Source organism: Saccopteryx leptura, chromosome 2, assembly GCF_036850995.1.
Source record: "Saccopteryx leptura isolate mSacLep1 chromosome 2, mSacLep1_pri_phased_curated, whole genome shotgun sequence".
Taxonomy (NCBI): domain Eukaryota; kingdom Metazoa; phylum Chordata; class Mammalia; order Chiroptera; family Emballonuridae; genus Saccopteryx; species Saccopteryx leptura.
In genome coordinates, this window is record NC_089504.1 from 113371793 (window position 1) to 113399287 (window position 27495).

Genomic DNA, 27495 nt, shown 5'->3' on the forward strand with positions numbered 1-27495 from the left:
ATGTATACCCATAAATGAGTACATATACATACTTAAAGACATAAAAGAACATTTATAGCAGCTTTATTCACAATAATGCCAAATTGGAAGCAAACTCAATGTCTATAAGTACATTGTGATATATATTTTCATATACAATGAACTACTACATAACAATGAGAATTGACATCAGTTGCATGCAACAATATAGATGAATCTCACAAACAAAATGTTGAAGAAGCCAGAATGCTTATTTTACTATTCCATTTATAGAAAGTCCAAGAATAGACATAGTGAATCTGTGGTCATAAAATTCAGAAGTGTGGTTACCTTTGGGGAGGTATTTGCTGAGAAGGGTGGTGGTGTATTAGTAACTGTTTAACAACCAGATTTAAAAAATAAATCCCTGATTTTATATCATTTGCCAGTTTCCATGGTGTAAATACTCCCACCATGGTGGATTTCAAGCTACCACTGTGATGTCACTGAGCACAGAGTTGGGAAGAGGTGGATGTGGATCAGTGGTGAGATTCAAATAATTTAACAACCGGTTCTCTGACCTAATGACCATTATAAGTATAAAAAATATATACTGAAAGGTAATTTATTTCATGCATTTATTACTTCAATAAGAACAATAAAAGAGGCACACAAAATTAGATTATAAGAAAGAGTTTTAAATATTAATAAAAAATATTAAATAATACCTAACAAAAAAAATACAATAAAACTGTTATTTAAGGTATTTCCATACTACTTCTTGAATAGCATCCTCACTTGCAATTGTTTTCACCTATGGACTGAATGAACATTACTAATGGCCCTTAGAATGTACTGTTGCACAGATGAACGTTACAAAAAGAGTACAGAATGTAAAATTGTGATTTCCACATCGGGCAGCTGCCCAGGCGCCCATTTTAGAAAGAACCCTGATTACAAGTGCCATTTCAACAACCTGTTCACCAAACTCAACAAAAATTAGATATCGGTTCTGCAAAACCAATGCGAACAGACTGAATCCAATTACTGATGTGGATACAGTCTGCTCTGGCAAGTGGGGCTGAGCCAGCTCCAGACACACCACAGGGAGGTGGCATGTAGGAGCATCCTGCTGTGCTGCAAATGTCCTGTATCTTGATTGGGATAGTGTTTACACAGGTGCATACTTAAGATTTTTCCACTTTATTGTGTGTACACTGCACATCAATAAAAAGTAAAATGTAAAAATGCCCGTGAGAACTAGAATGATAGAAGCAGTTGTAACTATGTTCCAGAGGAAGATCCAGAGAGGAGCCCGAGATTCAGTGACTGGACAGAAGGCATGCACATCATCTTGTCCCCATGATACATAGAGAGGAAAGAGAGACACCATTAGTAGATGTGGGCATAAGTAGAAAAGAGCTGGGCCACTCTCTCAATCTTTCCATTTGAGACTTAATTTAATCTCAACACTAATGGATGATACACCACACAAAACGGTGTCACTTCTGAAAAGACTAAATGCATTGTGTTACCTAACAGTCACTCACAGACAAAGACTACTCCACTGAGTGGCTCCCAATGAGTGGTGTAAGCATACTACCACCTGAACACAGTGATCAGACACAAAAGAAGCACCAATATAAAGAACGTTACTTTTATTTTGAGTAAAACTGCACATTCATATCATTTTCCTAGTACATATCACTAAACTCCTAAATATGTTAAGTATGTCTGGAAGATATCTATAGTTTAGCTATATTTTAATGGCACAGCTGCTCCTAACATATGCAGCATTCATATATTTAAAGTCACAAAGCCAAAGCAAAAATTTAAAGAAGTTTGACTGATGATAGCTTGACACATCCACAGATTCATTTGTTCCCAATCTGGCAGAACAGGACCATAGAAAACACCAGACCCAGTATCTAGAGAATAAAATAACAGGATTAACATGAATTTTCAGTGAAAATGCTGGTGACATTATAAACAGACAGAAAGAACATTATATACAAAAAAGATTCTGGCTATTGACAGTTTTAATCTTATTTATGTAAGTCATCTCTCTTTATGGGAAATTAGAGACTCCCATGGGACAAAGGATCACTGAGAAAGTTTCCTGAGTACTTTGTGTTTTATCAGCATTCTCAGCTAACCAAGCCACCTCTAACCTGCCCTATTTGGTTGTTCAATAGCTGCTGCCACCAAAGCTCTCCACCCTTGGAACACACACCCTTCTCTGGGGCATCTGCCCTACAGCAAGGGGGACCTTGGGCATCTGGGCGCTCAATATACCCTATTGCTTCCATAAAAGGGTTACGATCATCTGGTTTAAATCATCGGCATAAAAATCAAGGAGTCTAGAATTTCTCTTGCCATAGTTAGGCATTGCCAAGAGGAAGGACAAAAAGTAACCTTTTTCTTTAAAAAAAAACTTTGAAATTAATGGAGAATAGCTTAATTCAGAAATTTCCCTTGAAGTGAAAAAACACAGCTGAAAATCTAGTACATAGTTTCTGGCTCATTAAGTGGCTCTCCCAAAAATGAGGGACCCCCAAAACTTGCTCCAACCGGCTTTGCAGTTGGTGACTTGCATGCTGTGGCTTTGATGTAGAAATAACAGAAAGACTGGTGTGCATTACTGATCAAAAGTTTCCTCCCCGCCAGGGTGCGTTGAGAGGAGGCAGGAGGAGGGCGAGCTGCCATTTATACTGAGTCATTTCAAGTGCTCTTACTGTACCGAGACGTCCTGCCTAATAATTCTTTCCTGGAAATGCATTTCAAATGAGAACTACTGCCTAATATTTGTCTTTAAAAAAATAATAATGAGACACCAATTCTCTGCAGAAATAATGATTTTTATCCAGAGTGTTCTCAAAGTCATTATTTTAGAATAACTTCCAAAAGCCTTGAAATTTAGTCTTTTTACCTTGGTCCCAAGCCTCAAATCTGAGAGACAAGTATCAAGAAAGAATAAAGAAAATGGGCAAAATACTGGGATAAGGCAACTACCATCTTTCACAGCCACACCCTTGAACTAGATGCCCACCATTTACCGGCAGACTAGCCAGCTGATATCCTACTTTCTTGCATCTTCCTTTGCCTCTGGAAATGAAATTTTTCATTGTTCATAAAAATAGCAAATAATTTAAAAGAGATTCATTGTATGGTGATATATGTGAAGACTCAGGATAAATTTGCTATAAGTAATTTGCATAAGTTCCCATATTCTAGAGCAATCTAAAAATTGCAAAGTTATCATTTTTGTGCTATTTCTGGGACCTTCCGTCAGAAAAACTTTTATCCTCCAAAGTGATGACTATCAGTGTCAGTGGCTCTTTCTTTCCTGTAGTTGAAATGAGAAGAGAAAGTGTTGATCATTTTTTTGTGCTTGTAAACTGCCATAGTCAAATGAAGAGAGATATGATCATTGGATTATTTAACTTGGAACAATGAGAATTCCAAAAATGTCTATAGATAAAATTTTCTTATAAAAATAAAGCATTTTTCATAGTTTCAAAATATGCTACCTAAAAAAAAAAAAAAATCTCTCAGGTATGTGGTCTTACAAGAGCCTTGAAAATAACGGTTGGTCCACCCCATCAGTGCCTGTCTAAACAGACTTAACACCAAATGTCAGGGCATAATTTTTTATATGATTTTTTATGAAAATAGTTGGAATATATTTTCTGCATGGAGACATTTGCCCCTATTTTCTTCTTAAAGATACTTATTAGAGGTATTTTTTTTTCTATGAGTCTTTGTTTTCCTGAATTTGAACTTGGGAAATAAAGCTTAAATGTTAAGCCTTGGAAATAGGCCTAAGTATTAGGCAACTAGAATTAATGACTATAAGACAAATGTACATTTTTGGATACATTTTTTTTTTTTTTTTTTTCATTTTTCTGAAGCTGGAAACAGGGAGAGACAGTCTTACAGACTCCCGCATGCGCCCGACCGGGATCCACCCGGCACGCCCACCAGGGGCTACGCTCTGCCCACCAGGGGGCGATGCTCTGCCCATCCTGGGCGTCGCCATGTTGCGACCAGAGCCACTCTAGCGCCTGAGGCAGAGGCCACAGAGCCATCCCCAGCGCCCGGGCCATCTTTGCTCCAATGGAGCCTTGGCTGCAGGAGGGGAAGAGAGAGACAGAGAGGAAAGCGCGGCGGAGGGGTGGAGAAGCAAATGGACGCTTCTCCTGTGTGCCCTGGCCGGGAATCGAACCCGGGTCCTCCGCACGCTAGGCCGACGCTCTACCACTGAGCCAACCGGCCAGGGCCTTGGATACATTTTTATAAACTGAATATCAGAAGACTATTTTCAAAGCTACAGTTCTTTAAACCAACTATCATATCTACATATATTCTAGAAATCACACTAAATTGGCGTAACTAAAAATGTTGTATTTTATGATATTAACATATATGAATTCCATACCTATCAAAAGGTTTTTATGAAGGTATACCCTAAGTATATCTTTTGAACAACCAATAAAATATCTAAGTATGGCCTGACTAAGCGGTGGCGCAGTGAATAGAGCGTCGGACTGGGATGCCGAGGACTCAGGTTCGAGACCCTGAGGTCGCCAGCTTGAATGCAGGCTCATCTGGTTTGAGCAAAAGCTCACCAGCTTGGACCCAAGGTCGCTGGCTCGAGCAAGGGGTTACTCAGTCTGCTGAAGGCCCGTGGTTAAGGCACATATGAGAAAGCAATCAATGAACAACTAAGGTGTCGCAATGCGCAATGAAAAACTAATAACTGATGCTTTTCATCTCTCTGTTCCTGTCTGTCTGTCCCTGTCTATCCCTCTCTCTGACTCTCTCTGTCTCTGTAAAAAATAAAAATAAAAAATAATCTAAGTATGTAACAAACACATGGATATACCAATTTCATAAAATATTTTATTCCTCTTGTAATTTTACTTTCCATTAGACGTATTTAGATTCTTGGCAATGCTCCTGACTATGATATGAGAAATATCAGTCCCCCAGCTGATTATGTCCTTATTTTCTCTGGCTTTCCATTTGAGAAGCTTCTTAAAAGCATTTGTGGGTTGTATCCAGTCATAGTCAATTTGAGTCTCACATGGAATTTGACACTTACATTGACATTTGCATTGAATACTTCATTTAAAGCTTGCCCTCCCAATCATTTGTTTAAAGTTTACTCTAGCAACATGTATGTGTGGTGTGTGATTTATGTTTATAAACTTATGAATATATATGTGTGTGATTTCTAACACACTATGGCCACTAGCTCCTATTTCTAACTTAGCACTAACCCAGAATACAAAGCAGAGAAATAAAGGATATTTCATGAAAGGCTAAATCAAGAGAAATAGACAATACACAGCACCAATCAACTTTGAACATATATCAGACATAAAGACAACCATGTTCCCAGCAGAGAATGCTTCAAATTTAGACCTATTCTGGGCTACCAGGAAGTAATACTCACTATCCCAATTTACTGCTAATTGTCTCTACACTTTTTCTAATGGATGGCTGGGAAATTCCACCAGTAACCCAAATGACCACTTAGAACACTAAATTGCTTCAGTCCCAGCTAAAATTCCTTTCTGGCAGTCATGTGGCACAAGTGAGAGATAAAAAGCTACCAGAAATCCCAAGGAGGACATTGTACAGCATTCCATGCGAGGAAAGCAGCAGTCACTCAGCTGAACTAACCAATTCTCAGCCGCGTGAACCAAAGAGACACCCCACACATCGTTAGGATCCTTGCCAATGCCCAGAACAGGATGCCAGTGAATTTGACTCACTTGATATCTAAACTAACCAAGAGCTAGGATGATTCCAAAAATGCTTCTCTGAAATAGTTTTATTTCATCTTTTTGGCAAAGAGTTTTAGGCTGTGTAAGAAATATCATTTGGATTCCTTTTAAAAAATGCCAAGAAAATCCATTAAGATAAAAACCCTATACAGTATTTTTTTTCAACAGCAATAGTCAAATTGGTGAGTAAATACATAAACCTCGAGAAGCACTTCCTTAAAAATTTCTCCAAGTGAGTCCATAGTCCTTATAGTGAGAAAATTAAAAGCAAGTGTTTCATATTATTAGAACTTGATAGATTTCTCTAAAATGGAATAGCAGGAAAATGGCTCAGCACACTCCAAGTTCAGTTTTTATTTTCTGTTTCAAAATTGGGAGGAGAGATAAGAAAAGGTAACGGTTGTGTTCTGGATTTGTCTGGGGCTCTTTCTTCTAACTTTAACTCTTGTACTAGTCTTCAAAAGGAAAAGGATATCTGGAACTAAGAAATCTTGTGGAAATTGATGCAATATTTCTTTCCCAGTAGAGAGATCATTTAGAAATAATGGACTTAGCCCTGCTCAATATGTAAGACTGTAATCCCCTCCTCAGACCCCAGGCTGATAGAGCGCCTTGCTGGCCCTTGGGCACTTGGTATCCAGTGCTTTTCTGAAGCTCCTGGTTTATATATACTTGGCTTGTCATAAATATATGTTAGAAGAATTAATGAATGAGCAAGAAATAAATAAAGAGTCAATAATGAAAGATTATACTGTACCTCAATAACTGCCAGTCCAAATGCTATTCCAATAATGATGATAATATGTCTTTTAACTAAGTCTTTTATAAAAGAAATGCATGGCTGTTAAAAAAATAAATAAATAAAATGTTACTTTTAATCAAATTTTGATGACCTTATTTGAATTAAAATCTTTTTCATTAGACCGATTGTTTACATTGCTAGCAAGAAACATACTCAACAAAAGGGAACTGGATTTGTTCCTCCCCTTCAAGCTCCTCCCCCCTGAAAGGAGGTAATTGTTGCGGTTCATTCGCACATTAGAAAGCACCCAAGGAGCAAAATTTTGCTTCAACTATGTCACAGTTGAATGTAGGGATCTTTAGTTATAAATAATAATTTTACTTTAACTAACAGTTTTAGGGTTGCTATCACCTTGATGGTATATGATTTTTTCGGTTTGTGGTCTGCAGCCAAGTTCCCTGGTTGGAGTTTCAGCTAATTATAGTGAAAATTTTCATTTTTAAAACAAGTTTTTTTAAAAAAAAAAATTATTTTTAATACTTAGCAGATTTATTTTTACTTAAAATTTTTTTTAAAAAATTACATGTGCGCTATTATGTCCTTAATTTAGATGAGAAAAGAACATTTAGGAAGCTATATCTCTGCTACATTTCTTAAAAATTTACTCAAACCAGCATGTGATGCCAAGCTTAAAACATTTCAGACAGACATAAAAATTCCAAAAACTGTAAATTATATGAATAATTTTAAAAATGAAAAATACTATACAATACAATAGTTCTATTGTCTGTGTTGCCAGAAAATATGTCATCCCTGTGATAGTGTTATATGTGCAAAGGGCTAACAAAATATTGTTGTTAAATAAAATATAAGTTTTCCATAAGGCTTAGCAAAACAGTCTTTTCCTTTCATTCCTGAATGGGTTTCTCCATTCTCATTTGATCCAAAGCAGTAAACATTAGAAGAAATTATTACATTACTTAGGGTTAACTATGAGATTAATGACCTACTGAGTCATATTTATTAGGCTTGAGGAGTTTCCCCCCTTCCCCTTTAGATAACCAGGTTAAGTTGGCAAAAGGGAAAGGGGAAAAAAGAAACAAATTATGGCCATTTCAGTTTTCTTATTTTTCCAGACTTCTTACAAATGACACAAGGCAGATGGAAGTATTTTATGAATTTATGACCTTCCTTTTGGGAAACTGGTGCAGCTATCAGCTGAATTATGTGTGAATTTGGAAGGAATGTCTATTATTTTTTAGGATAATGCTAGGACTTTTCTAAATGTATCCGGAGGAAAAATATCTTTGCGTTGAATCTCAGGAGACATCACTTTGCAATTGAACTTACTAATGTCCTCATTATTCTAAGTGGGAACAGCATTTATTTACACCATATTTATATCCCTCTTCCTGTGGACATCGTGTCACTAACATTAGGTAGGGAGGAGGGGAACAGGGAAAAATATAAAAATTAAGAATAAAAATATTTATTGATATTATTGGGACAATGAAAGACATGTTAGCTCTGTAGTCTGATAACCTCTCCCCGATGTGTTACTTTAAATCCTAGTAACAGCGATTCATTCCTCTTCAGAACAGAATCTCCTTACTTTTGATAAAATTAGTAAAAGAGATGCTATAGTCAGCAGGAGAGATGTTTCTCCTGACGTACTTTCTATTTTCTGATAAATAATTAACCTCAGTAGCCATTACTAAGCCAATGCTAGATTGAAAATAATCTCAAAGTGTTATAGAAATTAATTTATTGAATTATAATAGCTGTTATATATCTCTCTCCCAACCAGAGGGTCCAGAAGCATGTCTGGTACTAGTAAGGGTCTGTCTGACACAGTGTAGGCACTGAAGTATAACAGCAATAAATGAAACATTAACATCAGTTGTCATATTCATATACATTCTTTTCAAGCAAGAGGAAAAAATTATGTGATAAGACACAGATATCATGCCTTCTAGGAAGTCATACTTTGAACCTGAAAACTGAATTAGATGAGAATCACATAATACCAGTGCCCGCCCTTATTCAAGAAATGCCAATAGTTCACTGGCTTGAAGTTGCCTACGTATCTTTCTCTCTTCCCTATTTCAGCATCAGTTTCATGAGTTCAGACACTGTGCTCTAATCAGAAATTGATCTCCAGTGGCTGGTTGGAGGCCTAGCATATAAAAAGTAGTCAATAAATATTTGATCAATTAAGCAATAATAGGAAATAATGATATGACATTCACATATTGGCATCTATAAGTGACATGAATATCACATCTACAATGCATAAAAGATAAAACCAGCTTTTTCGATTGACTTCAAATGTCTAAGACACCTTTTCAATTGGACCACTAATTAGATAAATTAGTAAGTAAACTTAACAAACAGAGCTGAAACCCCTAAAAACCAAGTCTTTTCTTTAAACCTATACAATGATTTGAGAAAAGAATTATTTGATTAGAAAAAGAAAGTTTTACTTTTAAAATTAAAGTAAAAATATGGATTTCTAGAACTTATGTTAAAATAGAAAAAAAAATAGAAGAGAATAATGATATAAGTCACCAAGCAGAGGACAAAATAAACTTTTATCTGTTAGTCTGCACTTTGCTTCCCCTTGCAGCAGAATGTTACTTTGATCTATTAGAGTTTAGTTCAAATGATGCCAGACTCATAGAAAACATGAAATATTTTCATCTTTTTATATTAGCTTTTATCTTTAAGTAAGGATTGCTTTTTGATTTGGGAAATTCCTGGGACTTTTATATCATGATTCCCATTATAATTGCTGCAATTTAATTTTCTGTAAAGACTTTCATTATGAAAAACGAAACAGAACTACTTACTGTGCCAAATCTGTTCTTACCTGTTCATAAACACTTTTTCCTTCATAAGTTGTACAAGATGCTGACGCCTCCAAACATTCACATGACTGATAATATTGTTGAAAATTACTTCCCCAGTCAGAAGCTCCATTGACCAAACCACAGCACTGAAACTGTTTGATGAAGAATAGATATAAAAAGCAGGCACTAAAAAAATGCTGTCAATACACTGAATCATATTCTCTTGAAACCATTCTTATGATGTATCTTGTACTGAAATGTTGTGATTTTCACCCACCTCTCTGAAGGTAAAAGCAAAAATAAACGAATACTCTTTTTTGGTCATAATATGAAAGAAGGAAAAATAGGTTGCAGGAGCAAATGTCTGAGGAGCTTAGAAGATGAAAACTCACCTTCTAGTTTTTAATGATGAGAGAGGAGAAGAATCAGATCTACTGAGCCTAGATTTTAGGAAAAAAACTTCCAAAGAATTCATGAGAGTCAAGATCTCTTCCAAGAACTTTTGTTCAAAATAGATGACAGGTTTTAAAAATAAGATTTCCATCTCATGATCTCTGATCACTTTTGGAGCTAGGAGGAAAAGGGCAAGATGCTCAGTGGACCTCTCATGACATTAAATTTTACACGGACATCTGTACAAGAGGGAGAAGAGCACAAATGAGAGATAAAACTCTTAGAAATACATCAGAATGGTGAAGGCTTAGAGTAAACTGAAACATGGGGAAACACTAGCAGAATGTTGGTCATGTTTGGGGAAGAAACACAAGGACATAATAAGCCCAGTGACTCAGAGTATATGGCCATATTATTAGATGAAAGAGAGCAATAATTATCCATCATCTTGTCTTATTTGCTCTATTAGAATAAAAGAAAACTCTTCATGCAGAATGGTAGAAAAAAAATGACTTAAGGAAATAAAACCAAGACAGAGTTGTTTTCCAGGCTCAGTTGTATTGCAATGCCAGGATATTGAAAGAATGTTCACTTGCTGGCTGGGTGACCACCCATTATCCATGTTACTTAATCCTCTCTATGCTACAGCTTTTTCATCCAGATAATAATAGTTGCTAATAATAACATCAATCTGTAGATTCGTTGTAAAGATAAAAATGAGAAAACCCAGGTGAAAATATAAAAGCTTAACCCAGTGGCCGGTGTGTAGAAAGCACTCCTGTGTCAGCTGTCATTGTGGTTCGTGCTTTGCAGTTATTCCCTTTATGCTCTCACTAAACATGATCTATTCCACATTGATGCCAATGATTACATCAAGCTATGGAAAGGATCTTTGCAACTCTGTAGCTGATACAGAGCTATAAGTGATACACTTAAGAGCAGAACTGAGTTCCCAAGATAGTTCAGACAACGGCATTTATATGACAAAGCTGGAGATTTCAGTTGCTCCCAAGATCAATCAATATTAGTGAAGAGGGTAATCTTGAAATAACCTCCTTTCCTGTTCCCATGGTGGACACCATTAATTGCTCACTCTTTCTGATGATATAATCTTGAATAGTATTACTTGATACAGATACTCTAGACCACAAAAATATAAATCCCACTATATGCACTCACAGGTCAGCCCATATTTGGAACACAATATACTTCAGGATTCTTTAGGGAGGTATAGAGACATACTTAACAGAAGACAAGGAAGGAATTAGAAAGGCAAAACTTGGCATGATATCTGGTCACCAGATCAAATGTGGGAGCAGCTGGGGACGCTGGTCAGAATGTGTTGAAAGAATTATAACAGCTAGATGAACGAGGCACTGTACAGGCAATGTGACAACAACCTCTAGACAAAGTCATCACCAAGAATCCAGGGTTGCACATTTCATTAGTATGTTAGCAGGAAATCTGTGTGGCAGTTTCCTGAAATCCAAAGAGAATTCCACTTGCTATCTAGAACTTGTCTCCATTTATGGTAGAACCCCAGGTCACCCAGCCAGAGTTGGAGGTAGGATATTTTTCCCAAAGAAGCATTACAAGAAAAAAAAAAAAAAAAAAAACAACCCTGGTAGATAACATTAAAAAAAAACCTCACAATGCCTAATAAAAAGGAACTACAGTCTTATGAACACAAGAACACAAGGAGCTTCAGATATAAGAGATAAAAAATTAACATACAAGAATGAAAGCAATTGAGAATTATACTAGGACAAACAGAACATTTAGAACTCCATTGTTGGCTCCAAGACCTTGGATACCAGAGGCAATGCAAAGCAAAATGTGATTTAGGAGCTAATCCAGAGACCCAGTGGTTACCTGTAGTACATTTGGTTCCAGGTTAACTACCAGTGAGAATCAAGGATGCTCTCAGTTCCACCCAGCGGAGGAACTGAGTTGCCTAAAGTGTTACTATTTTAAACTTTGATTAATCTGTCTTTCAGAGCAAGAACGACCTGGAGGGGAGAAGATCAAGGGATGCAGCTATAGAGAAGTGAGGAAAAGCACAACACAGAGAAAGTTGAACAGGGTTGAGCTCAAACTCATAACAGGTTTGAGCTCTTGGAAATGATGTTCATTAGGCAGAATTTTTCAAGCTGAAGTCTATCCAAATCGGAACTGGGTAATGCTCTGGGGGGAGAAAATGTCATCTGATAAGTAGCTCAAGAAAGGATGTATGAATTTGAAAAGCAAAGCTTTTAGAAGTCACATGACAGCCATTTTCAAAGAAAAAGGTTGCACAATGTAGACCACATCAGATACTCTTTTTCCTCTGGAACTTCAGGAGAAAGAACTAGGACTAAATGATGCAAATTCTAAGGAGGCAGATTTTGTTTCAAATTAAGAACACACTAATTATCAGACTTGAACATAAGTGGGATGGTCAAAAATTGGTAAAGCTCTTCAACATTTAATTAGACAGCATATGAACATCGATATAAAATACTATAGTCAATGAGAAGTCAAGTTAAATGTTCTATAAAATCCAACTCTCTTCTAAGATTCTGACAGTTTCTATGACATGTGAAATGAATGTTACATGGAGTTCATATGATGGGGATTATGAATAAAGAAGGTGTGGAAGACGTTTCACAGAGTAGGTCATATTTTAGTCAAGCTTTAAAGTACATGTAGTATTTAAAAAGAAAGATAGTAGTAAGTACATTCCAAAGATAAGGAATAATGCAAAGGATGAAAGGCAGAATTGCTTAAAGCATCCTGAGTGGGCAAACCTGGCTGGACTAGAGTGCTTTCATTATGGAGCTGTGTATAGAAAGTTAAAATATCAGGTAGGAGCTAAATAGTAGAATACCTTCAATGCCTGCTTGTGTTTTGACTTTACCCTGGAGCTACAAAGCAGCCTTAATAAATAAATAAATAAACTAACTAACAAATGGGAGGTTAGTGTACCGACTAAAAAGCATTACTGGTCATATCTGGGTTCAAATTCCAAACCCATCACTTGCTGTCAACATCTCTGAGCCCTAATCTCCTCATCTGTCAAATAAGAATATGAGGATAATTATATTAGCTACCTCGCAGAGTTGTGAGAATAAAGTGAGCTACTAAATGTAGAGCTTGGTACCTAGTAAGTAGTAAAAAACCGATAGCTGTGGCCCTGGCTGGTTTGCTCAGTGGTAGAGCATTGGCCTGGCGTGCAGGAGTCCCGGGTTCAATTCCCGGCCAGGGCACACAGGAGAAGTGCCCATCTGCTTCTCCACCCCTCTCCCTCTCCTTTCTCTCTGTCTCTCTCTTCCCCTCTCACAGCCAAGGCTCCACTGGAGCAAAGTTTGCTCGGGAGCTGAGGATGGCTCTGTGGCCTCTGCCTCAGGCGCTAGAATGGCTCTAATTGCGGCAGAGCGATGCCCCCTGGTGAGCAGAGCATCGCCCCCTGGTGGGCATGCCAGGTGGGTCCTGGTTGGGCGCATGCAGGAGTCTGTCTGACTGCCTCCTCATTTCCAACTTCGGAAAAATACAAAAAAAAAAATAACAAAAAAAACAATAGCTGTAATTATTTTTATGAGAGAAGGAGTGAGCATGTTAAGAGAGAGAGAGAGACAGATGGGGGGAGGGGCTCTCCAAATGCCTCAAGCATACTAAAAATATTAAAACAATGTTGGGTTTGGCCCAATCTAGATTTAATCTGTCATAACCATATCTTCTTGATCTCTGTTCTTTTAAATGTGTTAGAATTTGTAAGATACTGGGAGGGAAATTAGAATTCTTCTTGGATTTTTCTAATTACATGCCGACAGAATTGTCAGTCAAAGTCCGTACAATAGAGATATTTTTCGATCTTTAAGTAATCCATCTGTTCAAAACTAAATGAACACAGATCTATGTCTAACTCCCCAAATGACCTACTAATTCTAATTACCTTTTTTTGAAATTTACTCATGGCTTTCTGGAATGTTTCTGCTTCCTCATCTGTGGCGTTCAGAAGATGTACATTTTTATAGATAGTTTCATTCAGAAAATGCTCAGACTGAAAATGAAAAGAATTTTTAAAAAGTATTGTTAAGTTATTCATGCCAGAAAGTGGTATTTCTATTTTTCAGTTTTCCAGAATGATCAGATATCATATGGGTACACACCTCGGATTTGAAAGTAGCTCCTAGGATACCTGCCACCACCTGCAGGAGCAGGATCAAAAGCAAGCCTATGAAAAACTGAGAAAAAAAGAAAAAAGAACATGTGTTATCCCAGCGCATGCATTCACATCTTGGGATGTTTCAGCACAGATCTTCCTTTTATAGTCTGGGTCAGCTTACAACTCCAAGGAGTAACCATGCTCTTTATTTAGTCTACCCTTTGCCTCAAGGAGCAAATTTTGAGACCATTACCTTCAGAAATATTTGCTCCAAAGACTGACCATAGAAAGTGGGTAAAATGAAAATGTATTCATAGAAGTTGCTGCATGGGGAAAAGTTTAAAAACTTAGATGCAAGTATTTGAATGTTATCTTTCTCCTTTTTCTTCATCAAACACAAACTTCAAAACTTCAGAACTGACAGCATACACAAGGTTTCTACCATGCTTACAGTTCCCAAGATCTTGTTATAAATGTCAACTCCCAAAACCTGCCTCAGATTTTTAAATCATAATTTTGGAGAATGCAGCCCACAACAAGTTAATTGTTTTTTTAAAACAAGCTCTTCAAGTAATTAAATCCTCAATTGTCAATGAGGCCTTATTAATCTAAAGGCAACCACTATGGGTGCTAATACAGTTCAAAACTCTGTCCTTACTTTCCTTCATAATAAACAAATACTTACTTCATGAGAAAAACAAGTTTAGACAAACTCTGATCAACCTTTATGTCAGATTTATATTTAATAAATACTTGATGATTTTTCTAATCTTCTCTCTATATCCATTTATTATTTTCTACTGTATATATTAAAAGTGAAGACTATGGGTTATCCCAACCCAATCCATCCTCCTTGAAGCTTTCTAAGTGACAGATATGATATCTCACTCCCTTAGAATTTTCTTAGCATGAAATGTGTTTTGAGGCCTGGCCAGTTGGCTCAGTGGTAGAGTGTCAGCCCAGCACATGGATGTCCTGGGTTTGATTCCCAATCAGGGCACACAAGAAAAGCACCCATCTGCTTCCCCACCCCTCCCCCTCTCACTTCTGTCTCTCTTTTTCTCTTTCTCTCTCTCTCTCCCCTCCTGCAGCCATGGCTCAATTGGATCAAGTTGGCCCCAGGCACTGAGGATGGGTCCATGGCCTTCACCTCAGGTGCTAAGAAGAGCTTGGTTGCTGAGCAATTGAGCAAAGCCCCAGGTGGGCAGAGCATCACCCCCTAGTGGGCTTGCTGGTAGATCCCAGTCAGAGTCATATGAGAGTCTGTCTCTGCCTCCTCTCCTCTCACTGAGAAATAAATAAATAAATAAATAAATAAATAAATAAATAAATAAATAAATAAATAAATAAATGTAATGTGACTTTGCCATAGTCTATACTCAGATCCATCTACCATCATTTACCAAAATTAGCCTCTGCCACTCCAACCACACAGAGGCCTACAGTTTCCAAACAAGTGACCTTGTACTTCCTTCAAAAACTCAGGGGGTTTTTCTCTGGAAGGTTCATCACAACCTCACCCATACATGTACCTATTCACTTCTGCTTCTGGCTTGAAGTTCCCTCCTTGCCCTTTTTCTCTTGGGCCACTCCCACTGTAGCTAATTATTATTTTGCCCATCTTCCCTGATGGGTTTCAATTGTCTCAGTGTCTCTGCCTCATTTAGCACAGCATCTGGCATGTAGCAGGTAGGTACTCAGGAATAATGAATAAAGAATGCTAAAACTTGTCTTCTCTTGGGGTAGCCTCTAATCTGAGCTAACCATATGGCTTCCACAATCAAACCCTCTACCCAGAAGTTAGAGTGTCATCAGTCTTGGCAAGTTCTTTGAGCGGGCAGTGGGGTGGGCATGGAGGACTCACCAAGAGAAGCATGCAGCGGCTTTCCTTCACGGCACCACAGCATCCCAGGAACCCCAGAATCATGATGGTAGCACCCACAGCAATTAAGATATTCACAGCCACGTAAGGACTAACATCAGAGTTCTTACTGCTGATAAACTGAAAATAAAAAAGAGAAATCAGAAAATCCCTTTCCTTGATGTGTTTTATTTAACAAAATCCACTGGGTACCTACTAGGTACCAGGCTCTGTTCTAGACTTTGAGATATTAGTGATCCAAAGCAGCAAAAATCTCTGCCTTCAGGGAGCTTACATTCTACTAAGGTGTTATTTGTCTGAATAATGTTTCCATCTTTATATTATATTTTTCTAAGATGATATATTAGATAGTGGATGGAAGCAATGTAATAGGCTTTCGATACACAGATTATTTTAAATTTAGAAGGACATGTACTTTCACCCATGATATGCTGCTCTTTGGTTTGCATATTTTGTGTTTTCTACATAAAAGTAGCATTGTAATGCATGTGTTTTTGTGGCAATTAAATTAATTATAAAGCCCATGCTCCTCAAACTACTGATAGACACAACAATATGAATGAATCTCAAAAACATTATGTTTGAGCTAAATAAGCCATATTCAAAAGAGTGTTTCTGTATTGTTCCATATATCTAATAATCAAGAATAAGTAAATCTAAGTGATGGTGCTAGAAATCGGAGCAGGGCTTGACTTTCAGCTGAGCAGGAGGGAAAGGAGTGACTGACTGCAAAGGGATGAGAAAATATTTATGGGTTAATAGAATACTTTAAATATTGATTTTAATAGTAATTTCACAGGTCTATACATTTGCCAAAACAAACAAACAAATAAAAAGTCTAGGACCTGATATTCCATATTAATTCTATCTCTTTGTTCCCAGAAGATACAGTCCATGGAGTCTTCCAGAAACTCTTCATTTTGTCTGACTGTTAAGTAATAGGATACTGAGGGGGAAAAAAATCTTAGCGCTCTATGTGATGGATTGGGCCATCCAACTTGCATAATATAACTCTTCCTCCCCACACATGTACTCTTCTTCCTCACCTTCCTAACACCTCACTCAATCTCCCACTTGTCCTCCAGATATATCCAGAAGTTCCTCATAATTAAAAATTCAAGCTTCATGCCTGAGTTGTATCTGAGTGCCACAGGTAGGCCGTCTTTCCTGTACAACCTCTACCTACTGGTTTATTTCAAGGCAAAGCATTAGCTCTTAGACTAACTCAGAGACTGTTTCCTGGAATATTCGACATATTGTGTAGATCAGCTCCCATAACAAGAAATGGAAAAAATGCTACTATGAATGATTTTACATTTTTTTTTAATTTTATATTTTAAATGACTTTTTAAACCAATTTGTAGCTTAGGGAGTCTTTATTTTACAATCAGTAGGAAGAAATGTGCTGAAGTTGTCAAAGCATGAGAACAAAGTTCTATATTCCAGTGGGTCCTGTTATATATATAACTGAGTTTATAACACTGCAATAGTCAGTATTATAAACTGACTATTGGGCCCGTTTCCCATTTATAAAGAGAATTGGGTCAGCTTCTGTGATATCTAAGGCCTCCTTTGTCTCTCAAGAGTCTGTACTTACAAATAATGTTTCAATTTACCTATTTAGAAACCTTTTCATTGAACAGGTAATTTTTTTTTCATGTTTTATGTTTGATTATTGTTTGCTTGCTTAAGATCAGGGTTAAGAAATCAGTTTTGTTAATAAACAGGCATAGCATCTGGGTCAGAACAGAAAAGGAGAGAAAAACAGCATTAGAAAACTGACTCTACTCACCCACCATTAAACACTACTTCACTAGAATGGTATGGCCCGTGCAGGCAAACCCTAAGGCATCTGAGAGGGAGAAACCTCACTGAGGTATCAGAACTTTGCTTATATAGCCCAGACAGAGAAATAATAGGTCAAGTACCGACAAGTGAGACCTGGATAATGTGGCCAGCCCTTATTCAGCAGGATAATGAAGCTCTGCTGGGCCGGTGACTCACAACCAAAGACTGGTCAGAAAGCAGTGTGTTGGCTCTCTGAGGGTCTCTGTTCAAAGTCCAGCCCAAGTGGCATTTTTCATCAGAAAAGAAGTGGAAATTTGAGTGCAAGCATATGTGCCAGGAAAGGGACAACAGAGAATTAAAAGCTGTCTTAGACGAACAGTGTCTGAGTGTGTTTTAGGACAAGGGGAGAATTTGTAAAGATAGAGAAATAGCAGAACCTGAATGAAGGTGGCTCAGAGTCCTCTTTGGATTCTAAGGGATCTCCTGGGACAGGAGTGGCTGCCCACCTGCTGGGCCTCACGATGCTGAGTTTATCAAGAAGGAGAACAGAGCATCCCTAAGAGACACTTCAGTCCAAAGAGACATGCTAAAAGATGTCCACCTCTACTTTCCTGAAATCCTTCTTTCTGTGTTTATGCTCATGTTCTTCCTTCCAAAATTGCAACCACTATTTCCCACTAGTAATTCAGTTCCTTGCACAGTCTGGATTCTTTGTCACTGACTTCAGATAAATATAAGTCAAGTCAATTTCACATAAATCAAGCTGGTTAATGTTGTCCTGACAGATACTGCTGGGCTAGAGGCTGACAGAACACAAAAGGGAAAATGAAACTGAAGATGCTGTCTAGTTCCATCAATTTGTTCTCATCTCCAGATATGGAGCAACACCCTCTCAAAGACAATGGTTCTCCTTTAATACATTCAATTTGTGTAATTTCTTAATAGAATAAACATCAAATTTGTTTACTGGAAGCACTGAAGGGAAAGAAAATATTCCTATATCAACCAGAAGTATAAAATAAAATAATAAAATAAAATAAAATAAAATACAGGCTGTATACACATCTTAAAAAGGCCAAACCACCCACTAAAAAGGTGGCTGTTAATTTCTGTGCTTAATTTGAGTCCCAAAGCCAGACCTCAGCTTCTAGACAACAGAGATTCTGTACATCTTCAAATACCATCAAAGGGCTCAAATCCCAAAGCCCAAACCCATTAGGAAGTGAGTTACATTTATCAGCATAAAACAATAAATGAAATCCTAATGGACTAGGATGTTGCCAACTAGTTTCCACACCTGTTCCTCATCCAATTTTTTCAACATTATGAGACACAGAATAAGGAAGCAGCTGATTAATTTCTATTGTGATTCTCTGAGTTCTCTAATGGTAGAAAGCATAATTTTAAAAGAAAGAAATAAAAGCAAAAGAAGGAAGAAAGAAGAAAGGTAGGGATGGGAGGAAGGAAGGCAGGAAGGCAGGAAGGCAGGAAGGCAGGAAGGCAGGAAGGAAGGAAGGAAGGAAGGAAGGAAGGAAGGAAGGAAGGAAGGAAGGAAGGAAGGAAGGAAGGGAGGGAGGGAGGGAGGGAGGGAGGGAGGGAGGGAGGGAGGAAGGAATAGAGGAAGGGTGGGTGAGTGGGTCTGGAAAAGCCACTCATTCAGAATAGATGTTAATTTTCTTTTAATCTTTCTTTCAACTAGGTTATGTCCAAAAGCATTTAGCTGCACCACAGGATAATAAGTTTTAATTGAATATATATTACCTGTACAGCATAGGGAATATAGTCAATAACATTGTAATAACTATGTATGGTGGCAAGGGGGGACTAGACTCATTGGAGGATCACTTCATAAGTTATATAAATGTCTACCCACTATGCTATACACCTTAAACTAATATATTATTGAATGTCAAACTATAATTGAAAAATTTTAAAATAAAAATTCATTAATTAATTTAAAGAAATGCATTACCTTAATTGCCAGCTTAGAAACAGCTTAGCAATTATCAAATAAGGCTTAGCACTTCTATTAGAGAGAAAGCTTTTGGGAGAATACTTTACAAAAGTCCTAACAGTAAATAATGTGAGCCTGAGTAGTGGCAAGAACCCAGACAACAAAGAACAAGAGAACTGCTCGGTGTGCAGTAAGAATAATAATTTTGAGGGTGGGGTGCCCCTGAGAAGAAGAAGGGAGAGAGAAGAACAAAAGTAGGGGAACCAGGAGATGGTGCCAGGCACAATGTTGGATAAAACTAATAGAACATCCCTCTCACATCCTCACCCTTTTCCCCACACATACTCTTTATACATTTGCAACACTATGGTATGGTACAGAAACAAGGCAAGTGGAATTCATAGACCAGAGCCAGAACTTACAATAGGAACCAAACATCCTCTAGCCATGGAAACCTTGGTAAGAGCTTTGCCCCAGGACACAGCACAGTGTGTAGCCAGTAGCCGTAGCCACCAACACAGCTGCCTTGCCTGCGCAGATTAACATTTGATACGGATAGATGGTAATGAAACAACAGAGCCAAGAACTGGTGGGCCATTATCTTTGATCCTAGCTCGCACCCAGCGGGCAAGAAATACACACAGTGGGAAAACATTTCCCTTTCCATTCAGGGCTCCCAAAGCCACTGACTCCTCCGAGTATTCCTAGAATCAAAGTTTCTACCTCACCACCCTTATTCACCTCTGTTCCCCATCTCCTTCTTCCTGCACAAACTGCACAAACTGGCTTTTCCTTCAGCACTCCGCCATCTTGGCTGCTTCTCCTCTGCAATGCTAATTTCAGGAACCAGAGAGAGTCTGCCCCATTTTATAGTGTAGAAATCCAAACCTTTAAGCCAGTATACAAAGCCACTTATACAAAGCCACTTATCTGAGGCATAAATGGGATTCCTCATAAGAGTGCATTATCCCACATCATGCAACAGTCAAGGGTGTGGGAAAAAGCTCAGTTTTGAGAAGATCTTAGTATTAAAAGGGTGGAAAAGGCTTAGTCTTAAAACTAAGCCTTAGGCTATAAGAACCTTGCCTGCTTACAGCCTGTCCCCCACACCCAATACTAACTACAAGTGAGCAAACATATATATCATATTTGCAAACTTATTTGACCCACATGGGGGTACCAGGGTCATGCTAATCTTACTCAGATAGCAAGAAGCTGGACAACACCAGCCAATAGCGAGTTACACCAGTGTGACCACCACCTCTTACTGTTACAAGGAGTTGTCCTCATTACCAATTGCCACAAGTAATTACTACTATCTTCGTCCATTGTTGCCTTGAAAACACAGATTCAAAATCTTATCCAAGAGAACTTCTCACTTTCTTTATTATTTTTATTTTTTTGGAGCACCACCCCACCTTGGATCTGCGAAATTATTGTCAATACCTTATACCGTACTACAAAAATCACTGTTGGTGGGGAGGAAAGCCACCTCAAGCTGGCTTAAGCAAGCAACAAAAGAGGCTGATTTCCACTTTGGCTCCTTCCCACCTCCACTTTTGTTGCGATATTTCTGTTTTTGGAATAACACCTCCTCCATTTTCCAGAAGGACTGGTCCATACCTAACACAGTGCCAGGTACATAGTGAGCACTTTTAATTAATTTAATTGAATTCAATTATAAAATCACATACCAAATAATTGTATGAGGCAGGTAAGGAAAATGCTATTGAAACACTTATTATTATTGCCATTTAATTTGATCAATATAAGAAAAGTAACTACTTTGGGATCAGAGAGGTTTGTGTTTATTTAGTTACCTCTTCATCATCTCGGCTTACTCGAACCCAAATTGCTACTGCCAGGATCAAGATACCACAGAGCTGCAAGAAAAGAAAAAATATATGTTAGAATTTGAGTACGATAAACTGCAACTGTAATTCCACATACCCCTACCCATCTGGTTACAATGATCTATCATTAATTACACCATTACAACCTGAAAGACATAAGTGAGGCACATTCATGTGCAGATAACTGCTGAAATGGCCCATTGTAATTGGTAAATTCGATAAGAATAATCTGTTTCCTATCCACATCCAAGGTTCATTCACAGGTCTAGGTCGGACAAGAAATCATCTCCTCTATAGGGGAGGGGAAAGGCGATGTTCCATGTTTCAACTTCAACTTAGTGTTTTTGCTAGATTTTAAACTACAAAAGATAACTCACAACAATTTGAAGATCAAATATCCTTATTAGGCCCCCAGGTTTGTCACTGAGAAGTTGCCTTAGACCGAATGAAAGAGAAAAACATCTCTTCAAGATCCCAGAAACTAGAAATTGGGATAGACGAGGAAAAGTAGAACATTTGACCAAACCTACAGTTAAGCCACAAGTATTCATCGTACTTTCTGTACCCAAATAAACGCTTTTCAAATAAGCTTTCAGGTGGTAAACCTTACCCAGAGAAGAGAAACAATGAGGAACCATTCTTAAAGTCTTAAATTCCCTTAATGACTTTACCAGATTATTTAATTTGGAGCAAGGCCAACACATAAAATATGAAACACATTTTACTTTCATGTAAGGAAAACCCTTGCCTTTTAGGATTTTCTTTTTTTTTTTTTTTTAAGATATGTATGTTGAGGCCTCAGAAAAGAAATCAAAGCCCTATTATTAGATAGAGATGTTGAGAACAAGCTAGGTAACATACGAAGCACAGCAGGCTTCGGAGGACTTGCTAGCCGAGGCCTCTAAAGCCCAGTGACTTGGCAGCGTCATTGCTTTCGTGCACGGTTGAGCCACACGTCTGGAATCCCAAAACAGCAGTTTCACTTTTAATGGCTTCTCATCAAGTTGGCCAGGGAAGTAGCGTCAATGGCTTTGTTAAGGAATAGAGAATGCCATGAGTCGCTGAATAACCAGCGAATCTGTGTTCCCTGAAAGGTCTCAAAAATCATCCAGGATCAAACCCTTCATTTCAGACAAAGAAACTAGAATCCTCGACAGATAACAGTCACATTGTGAAAATCCAGCACCACCTTGAATCCAATCCTGCCTCTGCTACACGCTTCTACTCCTTCTACAAAATAAGGAAGGCAATGGAAACCCAAAGCTGTCAATGAAATCACCATATAACCTGTATTGGTGGTTAGTGATCTTACAGGCACGCACATACACACACTATAAAATACAAACCAATGAAAAAATAGTGTTAGAGCCTGAAACCCCTCCTTATTTCCTTTCCCTGTTTCCACAAATTCTAATTTCATTTGCAGATGAAGTTAAAGTACTCCTTCTAGCAGTTCTTTGTTAATAAAATAAGTCTGGAAGGATTTATTCAAATGATAATGAGATTCTTGGGGATTTTCAATAATTTTGTAGCAGCTGGATGTTTTGTAATTTGATTTGTTCACTAATATTTTCTTTTTCTTCTTCCACAGGAAGACTTACATTGATTAGCTTAATAGCTGCTATGGCTTTTAGCTTTAACTGAAAATATGTTGCTCACAAAAATTAGGGGATATTTTATTGCTTCATATGATATGGTCCAGTATATGTTATAGTCCAGTATATGATATAGTTCAGTATTACAGCATTAATTATTTAAACAGATATTACGATTATCATTCTTACCTGACATTTACTGATGAAACTATTAAGAAAACTTTAATAGCTCTTAGAGACTAATATTGTTTGACCTTTTGCTTTTTTTTGTTTCTGTGTGACTTTTTAGTTCACTTTTTCAATGTAGTTAGACATCAAATTATTCAAAAATCTTATTAAATCAATCATTTTTTTTCCCTCAAATGATAACTTTTAGTCTTCTCAGACACTGAAAGTTATCTATAAAATTAACATTTAAAAGAAGGATATCAAAGCAACAATGAGATACCACTACATACTTATTAGAATGGCCAAAATCTGGAACACTAACAACCACAAATGCTGATAAAGATGTCAAGCAACAGGAATTGTCATTCACTGCTGGTGAGATGCAAAATGGTACAGCTGCCTTGGAAGACAGTGTGGCAGTTTCTCACCAGCTAAAGATACTCTTACCATATGACCCAGCAGTAACACTCTTTAGTATTTACCCAACAGAGTTGAAAACTTACATCCACACAAAAACCTGCCCAAGGATATTTATAGCATAATTGCTGAAACTTACCAAGATGTCCTTCAGTAAGTGAATGGATAAATAAACTGTGGTACATCCAGAAAATGGAATATTATTCAAGGCTAAAAAGAAATGAGCTCTCAAGCCATGAAAGAATACGGAGGAAACTTAATTGTGTTATTACTATGTAAAAGAAGCCAATCTGAAAATGCTATATACTGTATGATTCCAACTGTATGACATTCTGGAAATAGCAAAACTATGGAGTCAGTAGAAAGATCAGGATTGCTGAAGAAGAAATAAATAAATGGGAAGAGCACAGAGGATTTTAGGGCAGTGAAAATATGCTGTATAATAATATAATGATGGATACATGTCAATGTGATTATACATTTGTCCAAACCCATAGAATGTGTAACACCAAGAGTGGACCCTATGTAAACTATGGTCTTTGAGTGATTATGATGTGTCAACATTGGTTCATCAATTTTAACATACATAACACTCTCTGATGAGTAATATAAATAACAAGGAAAGCGTCTGACCAGGCGGTGGCGCAGTGGATAGAGCATTGGACTGGGATGCAGAGGACCCAGGTTCCAGACCTCAAGGTCGCCAGCTTGAGTGCGGGCTCATCTGGTTTGAGCAAAGCTCACCAGCTTGGACCCAAGGTCGCTGGCTCGGGCAAGGGGTTACTCGGTCTGCTGTGGCCCCACGGTCAAAGCACATATGAGAAAGCAATCAATGAACAACTAAGGTGTCACAACAAAAAACAAATGACTGATGATTCTCATCTCTCTCCATTCTTGTCTGTCTGTCCCTATCTATCCCTCTCTCTGACTCTCTCTCTGTCTCTGTAAAAATAATAAAAATAAAACAAAATAACAAGGAAAGTTATGTATGTGTGGGAGTTAGGGGTGTATAGGAAATCTCTGCACTTTCCTCTCAATTTTACTGTGAACCTAAAACTGCTCTAACAAATAAAGTCTTTTTAAAAAGAAAAAGAACTCAATTATGTCAGAGTCAAGAATATTTTGCCTGACCTGTGGTGGTGCAGTGGATAAAGCCTTGTACCTGGAACACTGAGGTCGTAAGTTCAAAACCCTAAAGTCACTGGCTCTGAGTGCAGGCTTGTCAGCGTGGGGTGGCGGGCTTGAGCAGAGATTGTCTACATGACCCTGTAGTTCACCAGCTTGAGCCCAAAGGTCACTGGCATGAAAAGCCCAAGGTCACTGGCTTGACCAAGGGGACACTGGCACAGCCCCATCCAGGGTACGTATGAGAAGCTCAATGTACGACTAAAGTGAAAGCAACTACAAGTTGATGCTTCTCATTCTCCCTCTCCCTTCCTGTCTCTCTCCCTCTCTCTCAAAAAAAAAAAAAAAAAAAAAAAAAAAAAAAAAAATATATATATATATATATATATATATATATATATATATATATATATATTGCCCAACTTCAATCTTTTTTTCTTCTGCATGTTGGCCCCGCACTGAGGATCACTCCCATGAACCTCTGCCTCAGGTGCTAAAAATAGCTCAGTTGCAAGCATGGCCTCAGATGGGCAGAGCATCGGCCCTAGATGAGGTCGTCAGGTGGATACCTGTCGGGGCACATCTAACTTCAATGTTCATAATTAGATAAATGTTCTTAGGGATTTTTAAGTTGGCAAAACTATCATTTTGATCCCTATTTCAAACTTCATAATAAAAACAGAAACAAATAAATGTTTAAAACATATCTTCCTCATCTTATTGAAGAAATTCATATATAAAAATCAGAGAGTCTTAACAACATGAAATCAGTTATAAGTTTGTTAGATAGCTTTAAAAGTAAGTTGACTTACTGTCAGGAACAATACTAACCTATTTTATCCCGCTTGTTTTAAGATTGGCCATAATGTCTTGGAGCTCTTTTCCAATTTATATTTATAGGCTTGTTCCTTGATTTTTTATACTGTCTTAAATACTTGGGAGTATAAATCTTTTTAAAAAAATATCTAGTTTAGTCCCTCTTCCTGTTGATAAGGTTGTAAATGGGTTGATATGTTGGACCCCCAAATCAGCCCACAGTGGACACTGCAGAATTGACTAGGTCCCAGTGAGTCACTGTGGTTGTCTCTCAGCTCTCATGGAACATCTTTCTTTTTATAGAAATAAGAGGTTCTTAGTCTGAGTCAGCATGCTAAGAAATGAGGTAATTTTTATCTTTGCTTATGAACATGCTATGGACTAAATTACACCCCCCTAAATTTGGATGTTGAAGCTCTAACTTACAATGTGACTCTATATTGAGGTAGGACTTTTAGAAGGTGATTAGTTAAATGAGATCATAAGGGCAAGATCCTAATACGACATGATCTATGACTTTGTAACAGGAGGGAGAGAGAGAGAGAGATCTTTCTTTTTTGATGAACACACGCTGGGAGGAGTGACCATGTGAGGACCCAGCAAGCAGGCCATCATTTGCAATCTGGGAAGAGAGGCCTCACCAGAAACCAAATTAGGTGGCACCTTGCTCTTGGACTTCCAGCTTCCAGTACTGTGAGAAAATCAATTTCGGTTTTTTAACCTACCAACTCTATGCTAGTTTATGGCAACCCAAGCAGACTAAGACAGGGCAAGAAGAAAATGGAAAGCACCACCCAGGACAAAAATAAATGGTATAGAACAGGCTCATTTGTCCTCTTCTTGGATAATGTGTCTTCCAATCCTCCCTCTCTCTAAATTCAACCTTTGAATTTGGGTGTTCATCAAAATGTTTTTGAAAAGCGTACAAAATGGAAGAACCTGCATAATGCTATTGTAGGAGGAAGAGTGTACTGTGAGATATTATTATGGGTCCAAAATAGACATTTTTTAGATAAACTTAAGGAAAACCTTCTTATGCTGCTCTTGAGAGGTTACAAGACAACAAGAAAATATCCAAATGGATAATTTGGGTAACTACAATATTTGTTGTTATAACCCCACAACACAAGAGATCATGAGTATAACCCTAACATTTTGGGACAGTACTACTGTTGTTAATTTTCAAGTTGCTTCTTATTAAACATTTACTCAAAAGTCCAGAATAATTGCATTGTAGTAAGATGATATCATCGTTCACGAGAACTCTTTATGTGAATTTGTACATTGTTCCAGTCTCTGTTCTCTGGATATATCATCTTCCTTTGCATTGTTTATCTCTTTCCAATTTTCCTCTGGCAGAGCTTCTCAATTTGGAATTCTACATCACTGTCTCCATGTAATGTGATTTCTGGAGTGGATTTTAATTCTATCATTGTGTTTCTGGTTTACTTGAAGTACTTCTTTATCCATTTTCCTTTCCATCTCATCCTATGGTTTTCCAGTTAACTTGATCTTTTCTCATGACATGCAGCTGCTATTTCATGGAGGGTTATTTTCTCGCATTGCATAGAGGCTACTAGTTTCCTACAACTTTTTTAAGGATGCCAGAGTTTCTTTCAGGGGTGTGTGCTTATCCTTTAGGGCTTCAGGGTGACATTCCCTTTCATTGATTATAACAGAGTTTTTTTATTATTTATGCTGGGTTTTCCCTTACTCATTCTTTAATGAGACCTATCCTGCTTTCTTATGAATTTGCCTCACTCTCTAACAACAAGCATTATGTTAATTCTCAGATCTCGTTGGAGGGGAGGTTGCTGTGTATTTCCTCAATGGGTATGGTTCTAATGCAGCACTGATTTACAGAGATGTCCCCCAGTGTTCACACAATATCTGATTTTATGATGCTCTAAACCACAAATTTTCAACGTCTTTTGTCTCCTGGCACACATAACTAACTACTAAAATCCTGTGGCACACCAAAAAAACTTTTTTTTTGTCAATCTGATGAAAAATATGTAT

General features: G+C 37.7%; 1 protein-coding gene across 1 annotated transcript in view; it reads right to left on the reverse strand.

The window, feature by feature from the left end:
• Positions 1-1599: 1599 nt before the first annotated feature.
• The window catches only part of TSPAN8 (tetraspanin 8), a 32695-nt gene continuing 6799 nt past the window's right edge, over positions 1600-27495 (reverse strand). Inside the window, exons 2-8 of the mRNA XM_066368561.1 lie at positions 21323-21385; positions 15743-15880; positions 13883-13957; positions 13666-13773; positions 9362-9493; positions 6508-6591; positions 1600-1886 (exon numbers count right to left, since the gene is read on the reverse strand). Of these exons, the coding sequence (XP_066224658.1) occupies positions 1833-1886; positions 6508-6591; positions 9362-9493; positions 13666-13773; positions 13883-13957; positions 15743-15880; positions 21323-21385 (654 nt within the window). The 3' untranslated portion in view covers positions 1600-1832. The remainder of the gene's footprint in view (positions 1887-6507; positions 6592-9361; positions 9494-13665; positions 13774-13882; positions 13958-15742; positions 15881-21322; positions 21386-27495) is intronic.